Genomic DNA, 12,811 nt, shown 5'->3' with positions numbered 1-12,811 from the left:
AGGTGCCTCTGCTCTTGGGCCTCTCCAGGTGCAAGCAGGGGAGGGGGGGCAGCCCTCTCCTGAGCAATCACCTTGCCAGTGCAGCCTTCCAAATCTAAGGTTCAAGCTCCCATTTTCCCAGAATCCCCTCCACTGAGCACTTAGAATATTGAAAGTTGGACAGTCCTCAGTCCTCTCCACACAGATCTCAAGCTGGGATTCGCATGGTCTCCAAGGAATGGTAGGTGTTGATGATGCACTAAGCTAGGTCCTTTGTGGGGAGTCAGACTGATAGAGGGCAGCCCCTCTTCTCAGCACTGCAACCGTGTCTGGGACCATTCGAGCGAGGGTTGGATATGGTTGGAAAGCTAAACAGTATAACCTGAATAGAGTTAGGGGATTTTATATTCATTCATCTGCTTCTTCATTGTAAAAACCGTTTCACCTTTTCTCTCTACAGGTGCAAGAAAGGTCTGACTTGTATTTTCACACATAAAATTAGACAAATCTACATAATTCTGAGGTAGATCATAAAAGAACTTGAATTTAGCACTAAATTTAACCAAAAAGAGTTTCAGGACAACAATCTATATTCCACAGCCAAATAATGTTGCCTTCTTGCTCCAGCAATTGTACATCACCTCGCAAACCACATATAGGTCCTTTATCAACTGAAAAAGCCATCATCCTGTGACGTAGAGAGAACAGGCATTACTAGTCTGATATTTTACATATAGGAAACTGAGGCTCACAGATTCCAAGTGAGTTGCCTAAGTCAGGTAACAAGCCAACAAAACTAGGGCCTTACTCAACTCAAAGTCAGTTGATTTAGAAACTACTTGTCATTTTGCTGACAATCATTCCTTACATTCATTCCTCTACTTATTATAAAAAAAATACTTATTGGGTGCATACTATTAGCTGGGAACCAATCTTGGTGCCATTTTAAATGCGTATGTAGTATTTTATAGTCAAAGCTTTTTCACCTGTATTATCTCAGATACTAAATTCTATCAATCATATCTTCTTTCCTGAATTGGGCTGCATAATTGTAGTGCACCTATTCCTATGGGTGAAAGGAGAATTTCCTGTTGTAAATACAGGCAAACTGAGGCATATATATCTATGTCTGGCATCTATCCATCAAGAGCTGAGGATGACATAGAATCTATTCCACTTGCAAATGAGGTGTCTTCTTTACCTGTTTCTCTCCACCAGAACATATGGCAGTCACTGTTTCATTAAGTCTCAGAACACCTGTGAGCATAGTTAATAACATTTTGGCATTTTGTGAATTTTATTCCATGGAGAATGAACATGTAGCCAATTCAGGAGAATTCATAAGCCAAATTCAATACTTAATGAAAAAATTAGGTTGCGTTGAACAAAATTTCTTTCTTAGAAACTCCCTAAATTCTTTTGGTTCCTTGCAGGTAATGAAAACTGTATAGAGGTACTTTTGGAGCAGAAATGTTTTCGAAAATTTATCGGTAATCCCTTTACTCCACTGCACTGTGCAATGTAAGTAGAACTGCCGGAAGCTAATGGTGTTGCTTTAATCCTTTTAACTAAATGCAGAGAAATTGCCTTTTAGGGAAGGGATAGGCTTTCAGACCAGAGATAAGACCAATATATTCCATTTTGCTGCTAATGGCAAATAGGTCTGATAGCCAAGTGTGGTCCCTAGCGTTAATGATTTCCCAGGAGCTTTTTGTAAAGAGCCCAGGTTCCCAGGTGGCTTGCATATCACCTGACAGAAATGACATGAAGAGTAACAGGTGATGTTAACAAGCATGTTACACACCAGGTGAAGAGCTCTTCAGACGCACCTCACATTTGTGTACCAAACTCTAAAACTAAGTTGGGATTAGAAACAGTGTGCCTATGGATAACTGGAAAGACATTTTATAACAGGAAGACTTTTTATATATTGTAATTCTCCATTTGTCATATGTTGTAAGTCCTTTTTTGATAAATGTAATTGTTTCTGCCGTCTCACAGTATGAATGTTTAGAGAATACAGTGACCGTAAGTCCAACTTCCACAGTCAGCCTGGAGGAACATGTTCACCCAGGGGTCCATGTTCAACTGGGCAATGATGGCCAGCCTCTGGACCCGAGACTTGAGAGAGTGCTTTGTGTGCATTGTCTGTGGGCTTCACATGCAGCTGGGTCATTTGATTGAAAGATATTGGAGGCATAAAGTGGCTCCGTAAAGAAAGAGCAAGGAATAAAGAGTAGGAGTGATTTCAAATCTGAAGGAAGTATTTCTTTGTCACTTTGGTATCCCCAACAAACCTAACATAGTGTCTTTTATAAGAGGTACTCAGTAAACTCCTTCCTGGATGTAGGGGTTCTGAAGAAGTGCTGGGAGTACAGAATGTGTGCCATTTGAATGGTTAAAATGATTAAAGAAGACATTTGAAGTGATACAAGCTGTCTTTATTTTGCACTTCATAAAGCAGACACTCTGCACTTGGAAGAGTTCAGAGAATTGCAAAATGGGGCAGAAAGCAGGAAGCTTTTACAGAATAATAAATAGGGAACAAGGAAGAGAAGGAATAAAAATACCTGATTAGCGGGGCACCTGAGTGACTCAGTCAGTTGAGCATCCAACTTTGGCTCAAGTCATGATCTCACGGTTTGTGGGTTCGAGCCCCACATAGGGCTCACTGCTGTCAACACAGAGCCTACCTTAGATCCTCTGTCCCTCTGACTCTCTGCTCCTCTCTTGTTCACACTCTCTCTCTCAAAAATAAATATTTAAAAAAAAAAAAAACCACCTGCTTAGCTAGGGTTACAAATCTGGCCTTATTTGAGGTATCATAGGAATGGGGCAATCACCCATATAACTCGATGATTATTAATTGGTTAACTAGATGGTCTTACCTCTGGGGAGATGGAACATTTTTAAGAACATGGAACCTAAAAGGTTTTTTTTTGCTGATGTTGTTTCCCAGGATCAGTGATGCCTGGCCTACCAAGGAAGGGTTAATGTGGGATCAATTTGGCAGCTCTTCCTCATCCCTTTGATCAACCTCTGGCCAACCAAGAGGTGTGAGCAAAGGTGATGTTGCAAGCTATTCTCAGTTACTGTTGTCTCTTTGGGTGTCAGTGTATATTTCACAGGAGGAGATGATGTCAGGTTTACAATCAAGTTGGAGGGAGACCATTTGTTGGCTGGCTTATGGCTGCACACACTCATCTAAAAACCTTGAGAGAATAACATACCAGGAAGCAATAAACCAGAGAGATAATTATTAATAGTAAAAGTATTCCTAAGGTTTGCAGGACATTTCTGAACCAGGGTCCCCATGAACCAAACCAACTAGAATCAAATAAATCAAGAGATGATCCTAAAGAGGGGATACTTCTTTAAGCCCGTTGGCCTGTTAATGTATCTTGTGTAACTGTGTTTCCAGTTCCCCCAGAAGTGTTTATCCAGCAAGCTTGTTCTAGAGAAATCTAGGCATTAGAAATCAGGAGAAAGTTTCTGATGGACAGAACCACAGGGTCACCAGTATTAGAGCAAACCCAACAGTAAATTGAGAGCTTGATTACCCTCCTTTGCAGTGGCCTGACATATGTGAGTGATAGCATTCTCTTTCTAGGCCAGCGCAAGGTGAAAGGTAGACAAAAGAATCATAAAGACCTTCATGGTATAATAATTAGGAAAAGAATGGTCAGAGAGAGAAAGAAGAATGGAGAGAAAGGTTCTTTATCCAACATCTTAGGAGGAAACAGTGTACTTCAATGTCAGCTACTAATCTGCACAGTCAATTTGATTTTGAGGTCTCTGGCATTGAGCCAGGACCAGGTATCAGATGAGCCTTCTACAGTCATGAAATATGCACCCAGGTTCAACATCATGTAATTTGGCAGCAGTGTCAGTGGTCAAGGGTACCTCCTAGGGTCCTTTCCAGGAATCTCACTTCTGCAAAAGCATCAAAGTAAACCAATAACTGTCTGGAAATGACAAAAGACTTAAATATGCCTATCGTGAAAGACAGATCTTCTGTCTTGACAGGTAATTACTTGATAAGTAATTATAAGGAATTGACAGGGAAATTGGTTTTTTTTTTTATTGTTGTTAAGCATAACATTTAAGATGATGGAATTATGACAGGTAACATTATAGCAGACGTATCAGAATCTTGGGAATTTTATACAATTTCTGGAACACTGATGATAACATACACCTATACAGTATAACCTAAAAACATCATTTCTTATTTGACAATGCTTCTTATATAATTTAACATACCAAATGAACCTGATTAGCTTAATATTTATCTTTTTATAAGAAAAGAGAAAGAATCTTTTAAGATGTTTCAGGTACCTCTGAAAAATCCCAAACTTTGTTCAAGGTCAAAAAGATTTCATTTATAATTTTATTTGGAGGTGGGGTACCTGGATGGCTCAGTCGGTTAAGTGTCTGACTTTGGCTCAGGTCATAAACTCACAGTTCATGAGTTCAAACCCCACATCAGGCTGTGCTCTGACAGCACAATAAACATTAAAAAAAAAAAAATAGAAGAAGAATTTGATATGGGGGAAGTTTATCAAAAATATCAAAAAATTTTAAAGCACTTGGTCAAATAGGATCATAGGTCACTGTGCAACAATACTTAGTTATCCAAAACTAACCAAAATAATAGTTAAAGACTTTAAAAGACAAATACAGCAAGTTTCAAGTTTCATGGCTAAACAACAAACAAACAAACTCTGTAGTTCTTTTTCTTAAGTAATTAAAGACCCACTGGGGGCACCCGAGTGGTTCAGTCAATTAAGTGTCTGACTCTTGATTTCAGCTAAGGTCATGATCTCATGGTTCATGAGTTCAAGCCCCACATCAGGCTCTGTGCTGACAGCACGGACCCTGCTTAGGATTCTCTCTCTCCCTCTCTCTCTGCCCTTCTCCCGGGCTTCTGTGCATGCCTGTATACACACTCTCTCTCAAATAAATAAACTTAAAAACAAATTGTAAAATAAAATAAAGACCTGATAAAGATAGCATAAAGCACATTAAACTACTCTTGTAACAAACAAAACCTTTACTCTCCACAAGAACTACTTAAAAGGTTATATTAAAAAAACAAAAAACAAAAACTTCACTTACAACTTCTTGTTAAGAGCAGACCAGAAATCTAAAAAAACAAAAAAAAACTTTTGTTCTCTTATTTAACAGATAGAAAACCAAATTCTAATCTTGCAGTAGTGTACTTTTGATATTAAAACTCATTTTTTGGTGGCACCTGGGTGGCTCAGTCGGTTAAGCGTCCAACTTTGGTGCAGGTCATCATCTCTCAGTCTGTGGGTTCAAGCCCCGGGTAGGGTTCTGTGTGGACAGCTCGGAGCCTGGAGTCTGCTTCGGAATCTGTGTCTTCCTCTCTTTCTGCCCCTCCCCTGCTCATGTTCTGTTTCTCTCTGTCTCAAAAATAAACATTAGAAAATTTTTTTTAAATAGAAAAACTCATTTTTTTAATTTAAATCCATTCCAATCTAGCCAGCTTGACCCATAGAATTCCTTTTCCAAGATTCCTTTTCTGTAGACCTTTTATAACTTTTTATATCCATTCAGATTTTATACTAATTTTTCCTTTCTTTTATCAGAAAAAAATATTCATTTTACTTTAGGAAAAAGTTACTTTCTCTTTTTTCTTACCAAAAAAAACTTGAAGAAACACAAAACCGCATGTCTTTCATACCTTTCCTTATCCAAAAAAATGCATTTATTACCTACTTTTCTTACACAGTGTTTTCTTTCACCCTTATTATTTCTCAATAATTTTAATTGATTAAACTTCTTAACCTCTAGAGCCCTAACTCCTAGTGAAAACTAAGAAGCAAGCAATAATGGATTGTCTGCTACATTAGCATTCAGTGGATTGGCAAATTTATAAATAAATTTCATAATTTCAAGAAGTATATCTCTTCCTCATAGTATGTTTTTCAATGTAGTACACAACATGTTTACACATGGAGCCAAATATCTCTAGTTCCTCTGTCAAAGGAAACCAAAAGTAGATAATTCTATGTTTAGTAATTAATGTTTCATAATTTTATGTTAATTGGAAATGATCTATGTAGTCAATGACTATCCATCATTTAATTTATCTCAGTGTAACTTTAAAGTTTCAGATTACCAAAAACATTTTGGAAACTATTCTTAAGTATACACATCATAAAGCATAATTATTGTTGAAAAGTTTATTTATAAACTTTTATCTTATATCTATTTTTTTCTTACTTACATCTATTTAATTTATTTGTTCTTAACAATTGTTTAGATCACTCATGAAAATTTCATGAGATAGTAAACAGCTAACCATCATCTCAGATTTCCCTTCTTGCTGACAAATTCTGTAACAGTGATGACAGGAGCTTATGTGATTTTTAGTACATGTAAGTAGAATAAGAGTTTTATGTCTACATGATAAATGCTGATAATTCTGAAGACACGCCTGTTTTAGTTAAACCAACCATCCTAAAATTATTCTTTGCCTACCAAAGATAACCTAGATCATGTGAACCTGAAAAACATTTGGTTTTGTTTCCATGTTTCAGAGAGTATACTTGACTTCTCTAAGTGCTTAATAATATTCTTTAAGCCTATTAAATAGAGCCCTTTACAAATTAATTTTGGCAATACCATCAGGAGGTAGAAAAAAAGCCTAACATACATACATAGACATACATATAGATGGACACAAACAGAAATCTTATAGCTTTTGTTTTTAAATTTTAACCTTTAAACAGGTATGATAATTCAAAACTCACTAGTTTATTAAAAAAACAAAAAAACAGAGGCACATGGGTGGCTCAATTGGTTAAGCATCTGACTTCAGCTCAGGTCATGATTTCATGGTTCGTGAGTTCGAGCTGACAGCTTGGAGCCTGGAGCCTGCTTCTGATTCTGTCTCCCTCTCTATCTGCCCCTCACTGGCTCAAGCTCTGTCAGTCTCTCTCAAAAATAAATAAACATTAAAAAAAACACCTTTTTTTAAACAAAACAAGGCAAACACACAGATCTAAATTGTGTTTCTGGCAAATGAAATAAATTAAGATTATCTGCTCAGATGGCTTAAACTTTTTACTAATATTTGAGGAGAAAATTTAAGACTTTAAAAAAATTTGTAAGATTATTTATTTGAGAGAGAGTGAACACAAGTAGGCTAGGTGCAGAGAAAGAAGAAGAGAGAATCCCAAGTAGGCTCTGTACTGTCAGTGCAGAGACCAATGCAGGGCTCAGACTCACCAACCATGAGATCATGACCTGAGCCATGATTACAGTATAATTAATATACAGTGTTATTTTTAATTACAGTATAATTAATATACAGTGTTATATTAATTTCAGGTGTACAATATAGAGATTCAGCAAGTCTGTACATCACCCAGTGTTCATCAACACTTATGATTTTTTAGTTCCTAGTTTCCAAACAGCCTTTCTTTTTTTCTTCTTCTTTCTGACAAGAATTATCTCCCTGAAATGTGCATTTCAAAGAGGCCACATGTACCCCAATGTTCATAGCAGCACTCTCCACAATAGCTAAAACATGGAAAGAGCCTAAGTGTCCATCAACAGATGAATGGATCAAGAAGATGTGGTTTATCTATACCATGGAATACTACATGGCAATGAGAAAGAATGAAATCTGGCCATGTGTAGCAACATGGATGGACCTTGAGGGGGTTATGCTGAGCGAAATAAGTCAGGCAGAGGAGGACAAATATCATATGTTTGCACGTATACGAGGATTAGGAGGAACTTGACGGAGGAACCAGGGGGAGAAGAAGGGCGGAAATGGTGGGGGAAAGGGAGAGAGGCAAACCATGAGAGACTCTTGAATGCTGACAAAAACTGAGGACTGATGGATGTGGGGGGAGGGGGGGATGGGCATAGAGGAGGACACTTATGGGGATGAGCACTGAGTGTTATGTGGAAACTAATTTGACAATAAACTATTTGTAAAAAAAAAAAAAAAAAAGAGAGATGGCCTAGATACAAGTTCCTAGAGAAGACCTTTAGAACATTTACATCTCAAAGGCACAGAGAAAGAATGCGAGATCCTCTAAGAAGGACTTCTGTTTCCTAAATCTAGGATTTTACAATACCTACAAGCCTTTTGAGGTGAATAAGGGATGATTGGGGATTGGTAAAAAGGATAGGTGAGCTTTTTCTGTTCTTTAAAAGCTGAATTTGTAAGGCAAGAGAAGTTGATTTTCATTCCTCCAAAAAGAGGGCTGACCTACTCATCCAACTACATTATCTTTAATTTGCTTTTTTATATCAAGGAGGAGATCTTCCTTCAACTAATGTAGAAATCACAGGATTCCTTTGTTCTAAATTTAGAGTCGTTTGCCTTTGGAATGCCCCTGATCTTCCACTCACAACCCCAGGTACATATTTTAATTTTACTTAGTGGGAAGGCCTAAAGAAAGTTACTATCAGGCTCTGAATACCAACTTCCTATGTGGCCAACTTCTGACCATAAAGCAACTTTAAAAACAATAAAAAGAAAGAAAAGCCTTTCCAATATCTTGTCAAGTTTCAGCCCAGACAAACAGTAAATATCCCTGGCAATACTGAATAATCCATGAATGCAAGAGGTGCCCCCAAAGATGGTGCAAAAGAATCCACTTTCCCAAGATCCACAGCCACCTCCTAAAGATTGCCAAAGGAAAGAAGGATTTAGGACACACAAGAAGGCACCAGCAGTCCCTGGGAAAGAAAAGGATCAGTAACCAATAGCTGCCTCAAAACCAAATTCATAAGAGTGAATTTGGAAAGGAAGGGACAACACGTATTACACCTTCCCCTCTTGAACAGGCACCACAGAGACCAGGAAAGCTGAATCTGGTAAGAATTCTCACCCTTTGCCTGCTTCTGCCAATTTTCCCAGGATCCCATCTGTAGGCTCCAGAGTGAGCAGAGCTTAAAGTAGAGAATATTGCTTTGGTATGTGGCTACCAGAATTTGGCAAGATTTTTCCATTAATTTTAACTTTATTTCCCCTTGGCCGTTAAAAGGAATAACTGGTAACCGTTTATCGGAGAATTCCTTGGCATCCCATCCACACTGCAAGGGGCTCATATAGGGACCCTCCTTTGAGGGTGTATATGGGGCCATTTGAGTTGGTGGCAGAGGATTTGCACAAAATACTATAGGTAAGACTTTTCTCCAGTGTCCTCGTGGGTTTCAGATGAGACACCAATTTCTGAGCCAGTGTTTTGATGATGGTGCACTGAGGGACACCCAGGTGTTAATTTAAGTTTCTGGCCTTAGAGCAGTAGGAGCTATAGGACCATTAACTCTGAAAAGACTTGTTTACGATCTTGTAGCCTCTTCACAGTAGAAAGGCAATTCAGAAGAGAATTAGTAGACTGTGAGTACTCAGGTAAAGGAGGATAGAGGGCAGTAGTAGCAGTCATATCAGTCTTACAGTCTTTGTTTTAGGTAGCTCTTGTGTCTAATTTTTCATTAACTTTTTGCAATTAAGCTATCTTGGAATCTTGAAATCTTTTGGAAGCTTCTGCAAACCACTTAAAATAGGTATCCCATTCTCTTTGTTGGTTTGGGAACCCTTGCTTTCAAGTGCACTTCTGGAAGGAACAATCTTCTCTAATTGGAACATTCCCCGTGAAGGCCGTTCAATCTTGAGTTGTCTCAGTAAGAGTTTGCCATTTTTGTAGGTACCTATTGCATCTGGGACCGCACTTCTTAGACATAAAAAAAGCAACTGTGCTGGAAGGCAGAGTGCTCAGTTCTTTGACACTTGAGGATCTCTTTCTTTAGCTAAGCCTAGAGTCTCTTGGAACCAAATTCATACCTAAGAGAGATGTGCCCTTGAGTTTGGAGTTTGTGTGGTGTTTTACAGTGTCGCTTGTTGCATGGAAATTTTCTTGAAGCTGTTGGGTGACCTAGTATGAATCTAACCTGTTCCATGACCAACTTATCACAAGAGTCTTAGGTTTATGTGGTGAGCACTCTAACAGCTTTTAAGTGCTCAATCTATGCCCATCAATTTTGTGGCTTTGGCTTCTGAGACTCGCATTAACAAAAGATCTATTACTCTTCACAACCGTTCTATACAATGGTGGATGCCCTGAGGGCTTTTAATAGTCCGACTTGTGTCTACTTAGATTTTGATGTGCCATTGGTCAAAACAGTCTGTATTTGTGCAGACTCTTAATTTATTTCCCCAAGTCTACCAGTGGTTTATGCTGTAGACTTACTTCATGGTCCCTGTTAGTCCCACAGTTGCTGTCATCTACCCGTCCCTGAGCATTTCCTGAATCGTAGAACTTCTCTGGGAACTTTAATAAACTCTTGTACCTTAAAAGGTTTTGGATAAAGTATGTTTGACTTGGACAGTTGCAGATGAGGGAGCAGACCTCAAATCCAAGAGTGACTCACCCTCAGCCCTTGGTAACCAGAAGACAGTGAACTCAGCGTTAGGCAGGTGCCTTGCCTGTCTTTCCTCTTGCAGGCTGTTAATAGTCAGCTTCAAATCCCACCCTCATCATCTGTTAAAATGATTAAAGAAGACAATTTAGGTGGCATAAATCTTATTTAACACTTCCTGAAGTAAGCAGTTCTCCAAACTCTTGAGAATGAACACTGCCTGCTTCATGAAGTATTAAAGTTTATTTGTGTGACCTCAATTGACTTCTGCAATCATTTGAACAGACCATAAACCACAGATATTTACATGAGATTTTTTAAAATCTGTCAGGTAGTTAAATAGTGCATAGGAAGATGGAGTAGGAGGAAATATGTAATTTTTTAAAGAGTGATATTTTAAAATGTAAAATTTATTTTCATTTTAGAATAAATGATCATGAGAATTGTGCATCATTGCTACTTGGAGCCATAGATTCCAGTATTGTCAATTGCAGAGATGACAAAGGCAGGTAAGTGGTCCTGAGATGGCATGCCTCTTGTCTTGATCGATAGTAGTCTCTTGCTTTGTGGTTGCAAAGTACCCAAACATTTTTTTTTTTTTAATTTAAAAAGTAATATAGGGGTTCCTGGTTGAGCATATGACTCTTGATTTTGGCTCAGGTCATGATCCCAGGATCATGGGATTGAGCCCCGCATCAGACCCAGTGCTGAGTGTGGAGCCTACTTGGGATTCTCCTCCCTGTCTCTCTCTCTCTTTCCCTCTACCCCTTGTCCCCACGCACACTCTTTCTCTAAAAAAAAAAAAAAAAGGCAAAAAAGAAAAAAGAACAAACCATAAAAACCACAAAAAATAATATAAAAGCATCATTTTTAAAAATTAAATATAATAAAGAGTATATAATTGAAGAAATTCCTCTCTTAGCCCAGAAGCCCCAGCTTCTTCCATCACCTTAAACTGTTCTTTTCAAATTTTTACATTCTCCCAAGTATTTTCTATATATAACTACAAACATATGTAAATATGTATATATATATTTATGTTCTTTTTATGCAAATGGGAGAATTCTATTGCAGTGCTCTGCTTTTAGGGTATCTTGGAGATCTTTTCATACCAGAACATATAGATTTAACATATTCTTTTTTATTTTTTAAAAATTTTTTAATGTTTATTTATTTTTGAGAGAGAGAGAGAGAGAAGAGCAGTCTGCAAGCAGGGGGAGGGGCAGAGAAAGAGGAAGACACAGAATATGAAGCAAGCTCTAGGCTCTGAGCTGCCAGCACAGAGCCCGATGTGGAGTTCGAACCCACAAAATGTGAAATCATGACCTGAGCTGAAGTCGGTCGCTCAACCGACTGAGCCACCCAGGTATCCCTACCATATTCTTTTTAAAGCCACATATTACTTCATTGAATGGATATAGTCACTTAATCAACCTGTCTTTTACTGAAGAACATTTAAGTTGTTCCCAATATTTTTCTGTTTTGCAGAGTGGTACAGTGAGCAGTCTAGTATATGTGTGTATTCACATGACCAAGTACATCTAAGAGATACCATTTTTTTTTTTACAAATAGTTTATTGTCAAATTAGTTTCCACATAACACTCAGTGCTCATCCCCAAAGTGCCCTCCTCCATGCCCATCCCCCCCTCCCCCCCACATCCATCAGTCCTCAGTTTTTGTCAGCATTCAAGAGTCTCTCATGGTTTGCCTCTCTCCCTTTCCCCCACCATTTCCGCCCTTCTTCTCCCCCTTGTTCCTCCGTCAAGTTCCTCCTAATCCTCCTATACGTGCAAACATATGATATTTGTCCTTCTCTGCCTGACTTATTTCGCTCAGCATAACCCCCTCAAGGTCCATCCATGTTGCTACACATGGCCAGATTTCATTCTTTCTCATTGCCATGTAGTATTCCATGGTATAGATAAACCACATCTTCTTGATCCATTCATCTGTTGATGGACACTTAGGCTCTTTCCATGTTTTAGCTATTGTGGAGAGTGCTGCTATGAACATTGGGGTACATGTGCTCCTATGCATCAGCATTTCTGTATCCCTTGGGTAAATTCCTAGCAGTGCTATTGCTGGGTCCTAGGGGAGTTCTATTGTTAGTTTCCTGAGGAACCTCCACACTGTTTTCCAGAGGGGCTGTACCAGTTTACATTCCCACCAACAGTGTAGGAGGGTGCCCGTTTCTCCACATCCTCGCCAGCATCTAGAGTTCTCTGATTTGCTCATTTTAGCCACTCTGACTGGTGTGAGGTGGTATAAGAGATACCATTTTAAACATAGACTTACTTGGCCAGAAGGTCAATGGTTTTTAATTTTTACAAATGATGCCAAATTGTGCTCCTAGAGAAATCAACTATCCACATTAGATAATATGGGCTTTTTTATTATTTATATAGCCAATTATCTTCAAATTTA

General features: G+C 38.4%; 1 protein-coding gene across 3 annotated transcripts in view; it reads left to right on the top strand.

Annotated features, from left to right (window-relative positions):
- Window positions 1–12,811, top strand: part of ANKRD44 (ankyrin repeat domain 44) — a 295,932-nt gene that overhangs the window by 274,329 nt on the left and 8,792 nt on the right. For all 3 annotated transcript variants that reach the window (XM_077745799.1, XM_077745798.1, XM_077745797.1), the window contains 2 exons: window positions 1,413–1,500; window positions 10,812–10,895. In XM_077745799.1, coding sequence (XP_077601925.1) covers window positions 1,413–1,500; window positions 10,812–10,895 — 172 coding nt within the window. The remainder of the gene's footprint in view (window positions 1–1,412; window positions 1,501–10,811; window positions 10,896–12,811) is intronic.

The sequence above is a fragment of the Crocuta crocuta genome, unplaced genomic scaffold (assembly GCF_008692635.1).
Source record: "Crocuta crocuta isolate KB4526 unplaced genomic scaffold, BGI_CrCroc_1.0 scaffold564, whole genome shotgun sequence".
NCBI classification, from domain to species: Eukaryota; Metazoa; Chordata; class Mammalia; order Carnivora; family Hyaenidae; genus Crocuta; species Crocuta crocuta.
The sequence above is the reverse complement of the archived record's forward strand: the minus strand, read 5'-3'. Positions and strand labels throughout refer to the sequence as shown.